The sequence below is a fragment of the Fundulus heteroclitus genome, unplaced genomic scaffold (assembly GCF_011125445.2).
Source record: "Fundulus heteroclitus isolate FHET01 unplaced genomic scaffold, MU-UCD_Fhet_4.1 scaffold_292, whole genome shotgun sequence".
Lineage (NCBI taxonomy): Eukaryota > Metazoa > Chordata > Actinopteri > Cyprinodontiformes > Fundulidae > Fundulus > Fundulus heteroclitus.
The window spans coordinates 135756-152607 of record NW_023396702.1 but is presented as its reverse complement, the minus strand read 5'-3'; the positions used below and the strand labels follow the sequence as shown (position 1 = coordinate 152607).

The 16852-nt window shown below is 41.2% G+C and overlaps 1 protein-coding gene across 1 annotated transcript in view; it reads right to left on the bottom strand.

Moving 5' to 3' along the window:
- Positions 1 to 16852, bottom strand: part of gxylt2 (glucoside xylosyltransferase 2) — a 29719-nt gene that overhangs the window by 3077 nt on the left and 9790 nt on the right. The window contains exons 2-6 of the mRNA XM_012874477.3: positions 11749 to 11947; positions 9931 to 10062; positions 3750 to 4001; positions 3299 to 3422; positions 702 to 874 (exon numbers count right to left, since the gene is read on the bottom strand). Coding sequence (XP_012729931.3) covers positions 702 to 874; positions 3299 to 3422; positions 3750 to 4001; positions 9931 to 10062; positions 11749 to 11947 — 880 coding nt within the window. The remainder of the gene's footprint in view (positions 1 to 701; positions 875 to 3298; positions 3423 to 3749; positions 4002 to 9930; positions 10063 to 11748; positions 11948 to 16852) is intronic.

Sequence of the window (16852 nt, the reverse complement as noted above, 5' to 3'; positions counted from 1 at the left end):
GATTGTATCATAGCAAAATATAAGAATGTTAAAAGGATGTGAATACTTTAGCAAGGCGCTGCGTCTTCTACAGCATTTCCATCTACAGGACACCTAAACGTTACAAGAGACCAAAAGCTTTTGCCTGCAAATATTCCTCATAAATCAAAGTCATATATACTGACTACAACAGCAAATTGGATGGCATGGATGGCATTTTGCTGCCAGGCTCTTTTGCTTTCTGTCCCCTTTCCTTTGAAAGAAAGGTCACCAGAAATCAATGGCAAGTTATTCCAAGTGACTGCTTTTAATATGTGAAGAGGATTTCCAGTCAGAGGGGAGTAGTCTCGTCCGAGAGGATATGAGGAGTAACTGGATCATCACAGCGATGCAAATTGTATGCCGCAGCCTTTCGGCAGACCTTTTCAGCTCCTTAACCAATCGAACGCGCCAGGGAGACCAAAGTGACTGTCAACATGTTAGAAAAACATGAATGATGGAGCATTATTTGATTTACAGGAACGTATCCAGGCACATTAAAGCAAATGCTGCTGTATTCTAAAGCGACCCTGTCCATTTCTCTATTTTGATCAGTGAAGTACAAATCTTAATGCAATCACCGATTTAAAAATGAACAGTGGATACGTTTTTACCCTTTAACCTCCTGCATTCTTTCCAGCTGTGAAGCACCTACTTTATTTTCTTTTCTCCTCAGTACTTACGTCCCGTATCGCATCATAGACTACTTTGAAGGCAGGCTGCTTGTCGTCGTGGTAAACGCCCCGGTTGCCGTGGAGGATGGACACCCCGTCCTCTTCAGCTTCTTTACAGTTGCTCCCATACATGCAGTGGTCAGGCCTGTAGTTCCACTGGCAGGGAAAGATAAAGAGACTCTCTGCAACGGAGGAAAAAAAAAGAAAAAAAAAAGAAGAGCTTCGTAAAGTATGAATCGACTTATGACGTATGAAACGCAGCTCATCTTCAGTGTTAAAACATACGATGGCCATTCAGAAAGTATGCACACCCCTGTTAAAGAGCCAGGGTTTTTTTTTTAGGGGGGGAAAGGAGATGGTGAAAATGCATAAAAACCATTTCCACCTTTAATGTCATTTATATCCTGCACAATACAGCTAAAAATTAATAAATAAAAAATAACAAGTCAGGTTTTTCCAATGCACCTAACATAAAGTTCAGCTGTCCTAGAGGTAGCTTCCTGAAATTTGTTCCTTTTACACGTTTCAGCTAAAGCCATAGTCTACAATTAAGCTACAAAGGATGAAAAGGATCCTTACTGTAAAGGTGTCATTCACAAGAAGGGTACAAAGCATTATATTGCTTTGCATAGTCAGCAATAATTTGAAAAAATTACTGACAGCGCCAATAGCCGACACAATGTTGGATGCATGGGAAACTGGTCATGGAGGCCCACAGCAAATCACAGATGGATGCAGAAGTCATGCTACATAATGAATGCAAATATAACTAAGGGGAGGTTGTTTTCCAGCCAAAAGCGAGTCCCTGACAGAAGGTTTGAAATATCTTGATACAACTGATGGGAAACGAAGTTTGATTTGCCTGATAGGCATTTCAAGAAGCCGAGGCTCAAATTTGAGGCTTTTTTTCCAGTAACAATCATGCATTGCTTTTAACGCCAGGAAACATTTTGTTGCATGAACCTTTCTGTTTCTTTTGGGTGATAATACATTTTATATATGAATTCCTCACACAGTTCTCTTAATTTATTAGATCCAGCTTATCATGAAGCGCCAAGATTCAGGACCGGACGCAGACATCTTACCTACTGTTGCACTTTGTATTTTCTAGTCAGCTGGACATCGTTGTCTCTGCGCTGTTTTTCCACTGGTACATTTAATCAATAATTCATTCTTGGTTTATGGCCTCTGTATTTGTCCTCTTATACGTCACCTAAAAACAGCTATTACAGCCTACGATCCCAGGAAGTCTCCGTGTTCCAAAGTGAGAATCGTCTTCAGAGGGAAACGAAACCGTCGGATCAAATTTCTCTCGGGGATTTTATCATGTTTAGAAAGAAATCTTTTAACCGTGTCATAATGTTCTTGCTCTTAAATTTTATTATTTTTCTTAATCATTTATTATTTTAACATTGTGACACTATATTGTGTTGTTGTTCTGTAGGGGTTTTTAAATATGTGCCAACAGGTCTCTATTGTCAATGAGACTACCTGTATAAATAAAGGTTTATTAATGATAACATGTACTGGTTGTATTCCTTGTGCGACAACCATCTGCAGGCACATCAACATGTGCCTGTGTAATATGATTGATTCTGACTTTGTAAAGTGCCCCAAGATGACATGTTTCATGAATTGCCGCTATATAAATAAAATTGAATTGTGACAGGGGGGAAGCTGGAATCGAACTCCCAACCTCCCGGTTGCAAGATGACTCCCCGCTGATCCACAGTCGCCCAGAAGAGATCACAAAATGACAGGTGTGGAAACCCTATGCTGGGTGGAGCGGACAGATGCGACCAAAACAAGGTGCGGCGGGCTTTAGCCGAAGGTTGCTTCCACTAAGAGTTTAAGGGGTGTACACACTTGCTCAAGCACATGTGTCACTTTGAAGGTGGACATATATATTATAGCAAGGCTGAGGATTATGTTTTACATTCATTTTAATACGCAGGTCATGCGATGGATAAGCACGCCAAACCCATGCCTGCAACAAAAAGCCTCAACATTACAGCAGCGTCTTAAAGAATTACCCGACACGGACATTTTTTGTCGTTGAAGAAAGCCGTCGTATAAAAGGGAGGGGGATCATTTAAGCCTACGGTCTTATGCAAGTAAAAGCCAGGCCAAGATGTCCTCCAGCCGCTCCAGCTCAACAGTGGGTGGACAACAAGTCACAGATGCTGGGCAAAGAATGCGGATGTTTGCAACCTCGAGCATCAGAAGGTCTCTGAAAGCCGCTCCCCGATTTATTTCAGAGCTGCAAACAATAAAGGACTGGAATCCTGTCGGTTGAAGGAAAAACATAAAAAGATACGTCTGGAGGGATCAGAGCTGAGCTTTTTTTTTTTTTCTTTTTTGCCTCAGTTGTTTGGCAGCCAGCGTACCGCCGCTGGATCTGAGCATTTAATGCCCGCATCTGGCAGCTGGAGTCCCGCCTGCAGCCGCAGCCACAGCAAGGACTGCTTTAAAACATTACAGGGTTGGCAGGGTGGGGGATGCTTTTCAGCCTTTCATATAGAACATTTCAGAGTATGTCAGGGCTTTGTTTATAACAGCCACAGTAGATGGTATAAACGAAGTGAAAAAAACCCAAACCGCTTCACCTGGGTTGTAGTGGAAGATAATATTGAGGAGGTCCTGGTCTCCCCAGGTGATGTGGTTCTTGTACTTCTGGTAAAGTGGATGGAGAAGATCCTCCCACGACAGGCCACCGGGAATCAGGCTACTCTGCAAGAGCAAGGTTGACGGAAAACGGCTCAGCGCTCGACCTCTAACAGGAGACAGAACATCTTCAAAGGCGCAGGACATTTATATTCCACTTTCTAAGTGCAATCCGCTGCCACTGAAGATGCTAAATTGAGCTCTGAGGCAAGAAGCGTGTGATGTTGGCGCGGTAATCTGGAAAGCCTTAGTCACAGCCACTCAGAGCACTCAGCCTTTGACTCGAGCTCAAAGAAACAAACCCAGTCGGAATGCAAACGGGAGGAATCACAGCCCGCTTCAGTCTTTTTATCACTGCGTGGAGGGGGGGACGGGGCTGCAGCCTGAGCTCACCTTAAACACCGTCCTGCGGATCCTCGTCAGGTTCATCAGCATCACGCCCGAGTTGACCCCCGTGACCCCGTAGAAGGGGTGCCGGGCGAAGCGGCTGTACCAGCCGATCTTGGGCACCTCGTGCTCAGGAGCCATGGCTGCCAGCTGGGTGTCATTGAAGGACTTCAGCAGCATCCAGATGTCGTCCACGGGCCGCAGGAACAGAACGTCGGTGTCCACGTAGAGCAAGGAGTCCACGTCCTTCAGGATTACCTGGGAGCACAGTTCAGGTCGACGTCAGAATAATGGCAAAGCCCCGCAGTGTCACGATTTTGCTTTTGTTGTTGGTTTAATTTTGTACTTCGTTCTATGTTATCAGTCAGGGTTCTGCAAGCTTTTAGTTCAGTTCTGTTTACCTGCCAGTCCACTTATCAGTCTTCACCCAATCTGTCTGTGTCACTCCCCTGTACGTAGCTACCAGCCAGTCAGAGCTATTCATCTATCAGTCACTTCTCTTCCTTTGGTTAGTTCCACCTGTTTTCTGCATTAACCTGCTCACTCCCCTATTCATACCTGTTTCACTCCTCCGTTCTCTGCAAGATCATTTTCCGAACCAATTGGTGAGTCATATCCAGCGTCTTTATTCTGATTTGCTGCAGATACCGACCCCGATTTGTTTCTAGACATCTGAGCCAGCCTGATCCCTGTTTACCTGTTTGTCCTGCCTGATTCTGACTGCTTTCCTGTTTTACCTGATCTGAGTTTTGTCCATGGACTTTCTGAACTTGCCTGATCCCTTTCTGTATCCTGCCTGTTTCGGACTGCTAATTTGTGTTCCAACCTGGATTTGTTATTTGACTACCGAGCCTGCCTGTCCCTGTCTGGTCATTCTGATCTTTATTAAACCTTCTTAAAACGTACCTCTGGTCTGGTTGAACACTGGGTCCCTCTGTCCCCGTTCCTGACACACAAGGAGATTCAAAGCGCCTCCCAGTATTCAGAACATCTTGAATATTCCCCAATAAAAATGTTAACCAGTAACCAACATTTAATTGTATCAAGAGAAAACATCAATACACATCAAATATGTTGGTCAATGTTCCTGTTATTATCCGAGTGGTCTGGAGGGTTGATACAGCAACAACAGGTCTTCAGTGTATTTAGGTTCTAAGCCGTTCAATGATTTATAAACTAACAGAAGTGTTTTAAAGTCTATTCTCTGAGCTACAGGGAGCCAGTGTAAGGACTTAGAACTAGGGTGATGTGCTCTATCCTCCTGGTTTTAGTGAAAACGCGAGCAGGAACATTCTGGATCAGCTGCAGTTGTCTGATTGATTTTTTTGGGTAGACCTGTGAAGACACCATTGCAGTTACCAATGCGACTAAAGATAAACGCATGGATGAGTTTCTCAATGTGTGGCAGAAAGCTAGTGGCAGTATCATGCTGAGGGGATAGTGTTCTTCACCAAGGACAGGAAGTCTGACCATAGTTAATGGGCAGATGGATGGAGCTGATTACAGGGCAACCGTGGAAGACTTGAGTCTGAGAGTCACCTTTCAGCAAGAAACAACCCTAAACATCCAGCCAGTGTGAGGTTAGATCAAAGCAGACCCTGGTCTTAGGAAGGCCTGGCCAAAGGTCCCAAGTCCAACTGGGAATCTGGGGCAGGGCTTGAAAATCCAGGTGCCAGGTGCTCTCTGTCCAATCCAACTGGACCCAAATTTTAAAAACCATGCATCACTTTCCTTTCCACTTCACAATTATGCACTCCTGAGGGTTGTTCTGCCACATAAAATCCAATTTTTTGCATAAAATCCAAAGTTTGTTATCCAGTCTTAATGCTTTGCAAGGCACAGTAGAGCAGCGGTTTGCGAACTTAATGTGACAGAACTGGAAAAAGGACTAAATTTGACGGGGTATTAATTATTTCGTAAAGCCCTCCAGAAGGTTGTCTGGGGGGAAAACATAAAACAGAGTAATGGAGCCTGTCGAGCAGCTAGAACTGAGAGGCAGTACTACTCCAGACAGCGACAAGCTTTTGCTTTCGCTACAATTTGATCCCACCGGTGTCGTGCTACACCTCCTTATTGATGTAAACAGCCTGCTCACCTGCACAGTTACTGATTTATAAGCATATTCATTCGGCACAGCGTCAACAGCACCCACGTCGGTTCAGCAAGAAGTAGGAGCTTAAACCAGGCCGCATAAGAGAAACCGAGCCTGCAGTGGGAATCCATGAGGAAACATCTCTCGTCCCAAAGCTTCTGTGGATGCTTTCGTGGAGGCCTTATCTTTTTATTTGAAATAAGGGCAAGTGAGGCAAGTAAGGGCTGAGTGAAACATATCTACCCACAACGAGGCGTCAAAACATGCCAGTCTTTCTTTCTATTATTCTAGTATTTTGGTCATTTAGAAAGTCTGATAGGTTTGAAATCCCCAACTAATGCAGTGATAAAGGCCCTGTCCCAATACTCACACTATACCCTACGCCCCCTCTATGAAGTGTGCACCTGATAGAAGTGCTCTTAAGGGTCCGAGTGTGCAGGTTACAAGTATGCAAAATTGGAGAATTGGGACATCACGGGTTATGTTATCAACTTGCGCCTCTGCGTCATAACTGCAACGCCAAACATGATGGGACCGTCACTGTTTTTGCAGTCTTTACTGCTAAAAAAATCTAAATTGTGCAAGAACTGAAATTGGGGATGATTAGGCATAGCGGAGCGGGTATTGCCATGAATGAAAAATGAACGGGAAATAATATTGTTAAAACATGTACCCGAAATAAATCTAAAATAACTAAAAAATATATGTTGTGTGCCTTTCATTGATTTCTTGAGTCGAAGAGTTAAGCGGTAATCAGGCTTGGGTATGGAGCTAGCATACTGAACTTGACTTTCACAATTAATTAATGAGTAAACAACAGATAAGTTTTCACATTTTCTTTTCCTTTAGTAAATTGAAGCATGATCTGATCTGAAAACTTTCTGTATTTATTCAGGATATCTTTGACATCAACATCTGTTTGATGATCTGAAACAAAACAACAAAAAAAAACAGGCCAACTCTCTGAGGGCACAAAATACATTCACTGCACTTTAATTTTACTATTGGAAAGTTAGATTTTTTTAAAGAAGTAAACTTGTTAGAGCTTTGTTTCAGTGTGTATATTTTAGGTGTTTTTTTTTTTTTTATATGGAATCTTTTATTACAGTAATGCCATGGTATTATGCCACCAGTAGGGCAAATTGCAGTTTTTGAACATATTCAAATAATCTGAAATAAGCTTTCCTAGAACTGTCACCTCTGATTCTTTTATCAGACGCTGGGTTGGAACAGATACTATACTACATCGCCTCTTTGGCTGCAGTCATTTTATGCATGTGTGTTATTGACCAAAGATTATGCAGGACTGAAGCACAGTAGTGGAATTGCAGAGGTTTGGAGCTGCAGTACGGGAGCCATATAGTCAGAAGAAACAGTGTCTCAGTATATTTGGGCTAATTGTGAGTCAGGTTCCAGTTGTTTTTCCTTTAGTAGCTGACACAGTGATTTTGCAGGATGGAGCCTTGTTATGGCTGCTTTTCCCCCCCAGTTTCCACTATAAATTTTCATTGTTTGCCCCTCCCAGCTCTCCTGTTGGGGCCATGTTTCCTGTTAATCAGCCAGCCGCAGCAACCTAGAAACACCCATTTCTCCACAGACCAACTCTGTTAATGTGGTTCATTTATTCAATTCCATGTTTTTTGTCGACTTGGTCTGGACCAATAAATATCACTAATTACACCGCTTCATTAAAAAAAAAAAATCCAAACCCCAACACTACTTGAGATGTAACCCAAATAACCCGAGCAACTCTTCCGGCTTCTGGAACCAGATAAAGCCTCCGTCATAGTAATTGATGAAGCTCTGAAACGCGTTGACCCAAACAGTCTTCTGAGCCTGCTGTTCACTTTATTGCTGAGCCTGTTACCCATATCTTAAATTCAAGGCTCTATAATTTATTCCTAGAATATAGAAAGCAGCGTTTGCTCTCCCTGGTAGCAGGGGGTGGTGGGATGGGGGGTATAATCACACTATATCACACTATAACCAGACTTTGTACTGTCAAGGTTCTTGAATTTGGAAGAAAGACTGAAATGAAACAATGTTTGGTGGACAATAATCTATGAAAGTCTAAGTCAGTCTGGCTTAGGGTTGGATCATTTTACCATAACGGCAGCTTTGTTAGTGATTAATGACATTGCTTTGAAGAGGAAGGAGCATTCACCCGTTTGTTGATCTATCAATTAGGCAAGATATTGATTCAGTTTTCTAATCATTTTAAAAGGAGTCCCCCAAGACTCAATCATAGTCCCCGTGTTATTTTGCATTTTTACTAAGAGCCTTGAGTGCAGCTTCTTTGAAACTGGCATTACGCTGTCATTTATTCAGCGGGCTCTACCCGGAGACAGGCCCTTAATGAAAAAAAATTAAATATAATTTTCATCGCCTCAGGCATCAATGTGCGGCTTAAAATTGGTTATTAAAAGTATAGTGGACAATTTTTAGGGAAATGTAGGTGAGAAATGCCCAAGTCCCTTTTTGAGACCATCCTACCTGTTCCTGCTCCATCCCATTTCTTTCTTCCGAGGCCTTCCGCTTCTTCTCATAAACTTGTAAGACAGCTTGCTTCTCGCAACTCTCAAAGTGTACAGTGAGAGCGGCGAAGCTACAATGAGCGGCTGAAACCAAAGCTCACTAGAACAGTGTACTTTATAATCAGGCTTCATGGTCCTTGGACCACAATAATGTGTTTCATGGCAACACACTGGTCCTTGGGTACAGCAGGAGGCCTGCTGGGTAACTCCCTTCTTGTCTGTTAGGGATGTACGCAAACACTTATGGTTTGTGGTCCTAATGTTGGCTTCTCTTCAGAATGACAAGAATACTGTGATATTGGCCAAACAGCGTTCTCTTAAATTGCACCTTGACCATGGCATAAACTTCAGAAAGAAACCGAAGCTTTCCACTGGTATTTTTATGCTTGAACCTGCACCTGCATCATGTTGACTCTGACTTGCTGCACTTTGCTTAAGTATTATAACGTTAATTTCAAACTTTTGGATGTAAATTTTAATGGTGTCTTTTTCAGCAGGGCTACTTAAAAAAAAAACATTACAGTAACATTTTCAAAGGGCTTTGGTTAAATAGAGGATGAAAATACTGAAATGTGTTTTTTTTTTCTCCAGGCAAAAGAAAGATATTTTAGATACATGAATACAGCATCATATGTGATTTGTTAAAAAACATTTTTAACCCATTAGAACCCAGTATCATTGCCCCTTTGTGCATTAAGAAATGTTTGATTTTAGGGTTTAACATTGACTTTTAACTCATGTAGTCCCAGTGACATATACTGAACATCCTGATTCAGTCCTGTGAGTGGTGGGGGGGCTCTGGGTACGGAAGACAGCATTGCCAAAGTCTTGGTGCACCTGGGCAGCTGATGTGACCACCAAGCCAATTTTAGAAACATTGTTTCTCTTAGCAAAGGTAGGTTTACACTGGTTCAGCAATTCCAATCCTTAGATAACATGTCTTGCAACAATTGGAACCTAGTTTGACTGCATTTCTAAAACATCTTGATGTAAAATATGTTAATCAAATATTGATGTGAAATGTACGTCACGTCGGGAATTGAACTGAAAATTGTAAAAAGCAAGTCAAGCTGCCAGATCATAAGGAATGACTAAGCCTTAAACAAAGAATATCAGAGAAGCTGTAATTAGGTGTTCAGGGAGAGCTCCTTTACAATGTAAATATTGAATGGCCACTGATTCCATTGCAGCGAGAGGAAAACATTATGGATCTGCTGCACCAGCGTTATGTCCCTTTTATTGTCAGAAAGCCGACTGCTGTTTCAACGGACACTGGTCTGAAACGAGAAAAATCAATAACAGAGCGCAAGATTCGCTTAATGAAATCATTGGTTTCCGTCTCTGGAGACGGGGCTGTTTCATTGAGGGTGTGCCGCGGAAAAATGCGTGAAGCCATGCATGTAATTAATTATAGCCATGAACTACACCTAGAACGAACTGACGGAATGAGGTAAAGGAAATGATATACGTCCACAGGAGAAAAACTGGCTCGCTAACTTGCTTGGTGACATTAAGCGTGTTGAGGACATGGAGTGCGATGGTGTACGGGCTGCGGTCTTACAGGGAGGAAGAGTCTCTGAGCAGCACAGGGCTTGAACAGCTTCTTCCACTCCTGTGCGTCGCCCACAGAGAAGGAGATGGGGTAGATGCTGTGCTGGAACCTGGCTGAGACGGAGTGAGGCCACTGGTTAAGCTGCGTGGGAAGACACACACATCTCGTGTAAACATATTTCAGATAAAAAGGCAAAAAGTAAGAGATGAACCAGAAAATTGACCGGTGACCGGAACTAAGTTTAAATACGCCTGACCAGCCAGCCAGAGACAAAAGGGTAAATATTGTTTTCCGATACGTAAATGCAGCAAGCATAAATGCTAGCCGTTCACGTTGACCCGAAACACTCTTCGGTGGTGAAGATGTTACTGAGAGAAGAAACCATAGTCAGCTATTTTCTGTTTAAAGATTTAGTTAGAGAACTCACAAAAGATGGAAGAAGTATCTAGAAAGGAAAATGTGTTTTATACAAAGGCATGTCTGCTCTTCATTCAGGCTGCCACTGTCAAAAAGGTCGAGACTCCAGCAGATAACAGGAAGGTCGTACAACAGCAAAGTTGCTCGGTTCGGTCCTTTTGATCTGTCAGATAATATGACGTATACATTTGGAAATGTTGTTACTCTTGAAAATTGCAAAGGGCTCTTAACTCTATAAGGAATTCAAACAGACTGCTGTTTACATTTAGTAATGCTAAACATGCTAGCCACGCTAATCGAGATAATCATGCTAATTGGGATTGGGATGCAACAGTCGCAGACAGTTCAAATTGTCAACTTTGTTTCGAAATAATAGTCACATACAGTTTGGGTTTTATTATAGAAATTCCTCTGGCCAATAATGATCATAATAACAGAATTTTACTGTGTTTGTAAGTTTTTTTCAGTAATGCAGAGAAGACAGCTGTATAACTCTGACCTGTTCTTGAGATGTCATTGTTTTATTTTAATCAGATATTTTTATTTAATGACCGTTGTGCTTTTGACTTAAGCAAAAATAACTATTTTTGTTTTTCTTGTCTCCTAAAGAGAAATCTGAATCATCTAAAATTGCTTTCAGCTGGTCAGAGCTTTACAAAATCAGTAATCCGATGTTGGCCATAAAAAAAATCTCTGATCAGTGCTTCACTGGAAACTATTTCAAATTATTCAAACTTTTTTTAATTTTACAGAGGCTGGCGCCGAACTAAAGAATAAAAAAACATAGAGGAAGTTCAAACTGATGGGAAGTGAGCCGTCTGTGATAATCAGTGTAGGAATTTGGCTCGGAACAGGCTTGAGAACCACAAGGACTTGGCGAGCACCTTCAGCGAGTCTCTTAGCGCCGAGGCTGCTCCTAAGCTCTTCCCCGTTCAGAGCCAATATATGCGCAACATTATCCAAGCCCAGACTGCCACGGTCCCCTTTCTTCCCCAATCTGAGAAACATTCACAACACAAGGCACTGATTCAGCACACACTGTGGCAGGCTTGTACACTGAACATTTGAATGGAAGTTTGAGATCTGTTAATCAAAATTATTTCTATAGATGCTAGTTTATAGGATTATTAGAAGAAATACACATCATGTAAAGCAGGTCTAAAAAGGGGACCTTACAGCAAACCTGATTATTACAGAAACACAATCTCTTGGTTATTTATTATGATCCTGTCGGGACATAAAAGAGCAACATCTGCCAGTGCTAGCGAGTCAGAGTGGTAGGTAATCCACTGGCAAGAAAAAGCACGCATTCCCCATTTAACAAAACCACCAGCGATGTAAAAGCCAAAGAGCTTTTCAGGGGATCATTGTGCGCGTAGGTTTAGCATTTGCACACTGAAGGTCTCTTACCCTTTCTTCAAACTGAGAGGCCAAGGGGTCGTCAGCAAAAATGTGAAACTTGATCTTCTTCAAACTGAACAACAGTGCCGACTTGAGCATAGTGAGGGTCTCCTCCAGACGGGTCCCACAAGCCACCACCGCCAAGTGCATGACCTCCTCAGCCCGCCTGCGCCTGGTCACAGGTCGAATCACGTTACCTGGAAATTTACTGGAAGAGATGAGAGGGAAAAAAGCTTAAAAAAATACTAAAGACAGAAATGAATGAGGGACGATTTGATGACAATAATGACACAGATAGGAATAATTTACTGCAAGGAACGACGCAAGATGACACGGTCTGTACATCTAAAAGTGTTTTTAGACACAAGGTGGCCACTCTTACGGGATGAGAAAGAGGATGATCATTTACTGTTCACGTCACTCACTGATAAACTGGTCTATATGCTGCAGGGTTTTATTGTATGGACAGCAATACACCTGATGTGAAAGACACATGACAAAAAGAATTGATGAAATTCCCTCTAGAAGTCAAACCATCTACTCAACATGCATAAAACACACTGCAAAAATGGAACTAACAGTAAGTACAATTTTCTTGAAATTAGTGTATTTTTCCTTGATTTGAACAGCAAAATAACACTATTTGCCAATGGGATGAGTATTTTTACCCCTAAAATAAGATTATTAGCTGTTCTGCACTTGAAATAAGATGAAGAAGATGAATTGTTCCTACTTTAAGTGCAACAATCTTATTCCATTGACAAATAGTCTTATTTACCTGCTCAAATCAAGGAAAAATACAAACATTTCAAGAAAATTTTACTTACTTTGAGTTCCCTTTTTGCAGTGCATAAACCCATATTTCTAATTGCTCTAGATATATTACAATAAACGCAAACAAATTTAGATCGTAACTGAGAACCTTTGCCTTTATTAACTCAGTAAAAATGTATTTACATGTTTAACAAGCTCACAATGATATGACATCTTTCTCCGCTACTTCTCGCGAAGCTAACGGTTAACATCTGAATGTCCTGTGACCAGGATGTGTTGGGTCGAACGCTATATTAACAGCCCTTTTTCTGGCACTGGATCTGTGCTGGACACGAATGGATGGAAGGTCGGTCCTGATGATCCTCTCTGCAGCTCTAACTGTTTGTTGCAGCTTGGACCCTTCTATTTTTGTAGATGGGCTCAACCCCACAGAGATGGATGAGCACAAGACCGACTGAATGACGGCAGTGTGGAAGATCATCAGAAGCGCCCGATGAAGGTTGCTCTTCCTGAGTAGCCGCAGATGATGTCATCCGCAAACTTCAGGCGTCTCAAACCGAGCTACACATGTTTCACTTATGATGCAGGCCCCATTTGTATAGATAGAGGATGCATACAAGGGCCACTGGTGTGAAGTTCACATAGTTCAGCAGGTATCAGGATGGAGTGCCTTACTTTTGCTGCGACGTTGAACTCTAAATGTTTTCAATATTTATGTTTCAACTGACTCCCTGGCAGGGATCTGCAAAATCGACATAAAATTTCATCACATTATTTTATGGTATTTGTTGTGATAACAATAAAAGTGATGATAAAAAGCATAGAAAACTTTTTTGCAATCTTGTTTATCGCTTTGACTCCATGTTACTGTAGTAGAAACCCTAGAAAAACCTGACACTGGTCTTAAAACAAATTTAACCGTTTTAAATCTGGCTTCTTCTTTATGATACCAATTACAGAGACATGTGGGATTTCTATGGCTGAACTCCACAAAGTAACTGTATTTACTAATATTTTCTAATAATGCGATCATGGAACACACAGTGGAGAAAATGTGAGTGAGGGAATGTTCATCGGGGCAGACAGAGCGTCTGAGTGATTTAGCATTAGATTATGTAATATTATGGGATAACTGCTGCGGTACTAGCGTGGCAGTTGCAACAGTTTTGTAGCACTGGCTAACGTGTGGTACATGGGGCCAAGAGGAACTACAGCACTCATGCCTTGCAACTTTTAAAGATGCTCAAAACAATATATGCTGGCTTATCTGGGGATCAAATTAAAGAGGATACAGCAGAAAGGAAAGGTGAAGCTGGAGTGTTATTTATGTAAGGCAGTGCATCTTCTAATGCCTTTGAGATGTGCGGTGAGCTCTACTTTCTACTTGCGATGTTACCCAGTTGTTGTTTTTTTTTAACAATGCTTTCCAACCTTTTTGTGCGATATTTGAAGATGGACTGAGCTTTTTCATATCAGACTGAAGAGTGATAGCAGAACAGATGACCAAGAAGATGTGCTTTTATTATAGAAATATTTAATGTTTTTCACACAAATAACATTTTGAAAAAAATGTTCCTGCCTATAATTTAATTTGTTCCCCCTTGTCAGCGGGCGTGAGGGGTAAAGAATTCATCAGGGGCAGGGCATACTTTTACATACAAGCCCCCACAGAGACACCCACATTATTTTTTTACTTTAGCTCCCTAAGTTTTCACCAGACTTTGTTCTTTGTTCAAAAACAAAGAAGAGACATATTTGATGTACAGAAATGTTCTATTTTTGCAGATCTAGTGGTACTGCAGAAGAAACCTGAGACCGAGGCATATCTCCTTTAGACAAACACAATCTTATGGAGCTTGCTGTAATAACATTTTCAGCAGAAGGTTGTTGTAACCATGGTGTCGGGAGGGGGGGGGCTGGTCTGGAAATCAGAAAAGTAAAGCACAAAGAACCTTTTTTTTTTTTTCCAAAGCATAACATTTTTGCAAAAGAACCGTGAAATGGTTTCCCAGTTCAATACCTTTAAAGAACAAGAAGAAGAGGAAGGATTTCCTTTGGGTCTTGATAGGGAGAGCAAAAAGAAAAAAAAAATTGACAGGTGGGTTTGCCTCACAGCATGACACTTGGTTTTCTGCATGACTGAGGGATGACAACGCACAGCAGATTAGGAGGAATGGGAAGGGGCAGAAATAAAGTGTTCGCCATGCTTCATGGATGATGCTCTGCCAAGGCTGGTGGACACTCCCCTATTTCTCAGATCAGGCACTAGCCATTTGTCAAACAATACAGTTCCACTGCTCGTGCCAAAAAATTAAAAAAAGCCAATTATAAAAAAATTATAATAACTTTATCAAACAATTTTTTTTTTTTTTTTTTTTTTTTGGTAAACGTGGCCTGCACACATGACTCATGCCGAGGCACTGCTCCCCACATCTGGAAGCGGTCAAAAAGCACAGAAGAGCCACAAAGGGACCGAATTCATTACAGTCAGCAGAGAGAGCAGAGACACGCTCTCTGTCTACAAAGCACCGCAGCAAGGTCTATTAAATATGCAAAGAAAGGGGATTGAAAAAGAAAAATCACAGCACGATTTACAATAATGTGGAAGAAAAATGGAGACGTGCAGAGGGAACAACCAGAGCAACAGCTGTACTAAAGCACACCTCTGGGGTTTTTTAGCTATTAGAATGGAACTGGGTCATTTAGTGGACTCTGAAGCAGCAGGTATCACAGCCATTCAACACGTGAGGCGGAGACAAAGCTGCGCTGAAAAATACACAGAAAAATACAATAAAAAAAAACTGAGGTTTGAATGTTGGCCAAATTTTCCCTTGATAGGCTCTGATCAGTGAGTGGCAGGCAGAATCCTGAAAAACCTCAACTATTTCCTTCTCTTCATTAAGTGCACTAAAACTGAACATTGCCACAATTTGCTTATCTGTGTGCTGGTGCACTTTTTTGAGTCCAATAAAAGCCTGATTAAGGTTATGGGCATAGGATGTGATATTTAAATATGGAGAATATTGTAATTAATTTATTAAAGCACATTTTGTTCTTCACCTAATCTTAAAATCGGACCAGTCAGTTAATCAGAAATGGCTGGTCAGGCCTCATAGAAGGCCAGAAGTTGGTATTGGCTGTACTGGTGCATATTTAGTTATTACAAGAATGAAAATATAAGTCCTTAACCTTGTAGTATTTGTCATGGGGTTCTGGATCTAATCACAACCAGATGAAACTTAAGAAAGATTCTAAAACACATTTTTAATAGGAACAAAAAAAAAAAACAGAATCTATTTGTTTTAAGATATACAAAGAAGGTAAAATCAATTTTGAATGCACAACAATTCAATGTTTTTTAAAGTTATACTTCAAAAAGAGCTCTCCAGTATGAATAATGTTAGGATAATAAATAGTCTTAAGACAAAGTCTAGTTTTGTAGCTCATTGTAATGTTTTCCGTACCCCCTTGGCACTTGATATAAGGTCACAAAAGCAGAGGTTCACCTTGGGATGCCCCAAACCGATCCCAAGTATTTCCTGTAGGTATACTGACTAAACCCATCTTCCAAAACTGTTTCTGATTTTATGTATACTGCAAAGTCCTGTTGTTGTGTGCCTGGCTTGCAAAACTATTATATTCCATTAACACTATTTTGTAAAATATATGATTTGGGTTTTCCCTATAAATCTCAGGGTTCTCTCACGGGCTCAGAAATTATTAGCCACAGTGGCTAATTGTCAGGAAATTAATTTAGCCTCATGCAAAGTTGATTAACCACAGCCCGATTACAGTGTTGGTTAAAAAAAGAAACTTCCATGGTTTAACATGAACTGGAATTTAATTTACTACAAGCCTAGAGAAGGAGCTCTGAGGAAAGAATCTGCAGATTGAAAACAGAAGCAGTGCAGCGCTGGCTGTGAAAATAAGCAGGATTCTCTTGAAGCCAGGTGGTGGCTAGGGTGGGAACGCTATTCCACAGATCCCCATTCCCTGACGTCACTGAGCGGACGACACCTCACAACCAGAACATGTTACTGGCCCGATCTTTGTTAGGAGGACTCCTATCTGCCTTTTTAAAACCCAATGGGCAAATTTTCTAAAACACGGGTGACTTAAAAAGTGCTGAAATGAATAACATTTTACTATTTTTTTTCTTTAAATCATTGTTCTACTGACAACAAATACACAAATCAACATATTGTAGAAGTGGCACTTACAGTATAGAAAACATGAGGCCAAATCTAGAATACATGCACTCAGTCATATAACAACTTAATCATTGTTACTCCTTCCATCAACGGATATATCCGACATTTAACTTAGCTGTTTGTCGTAA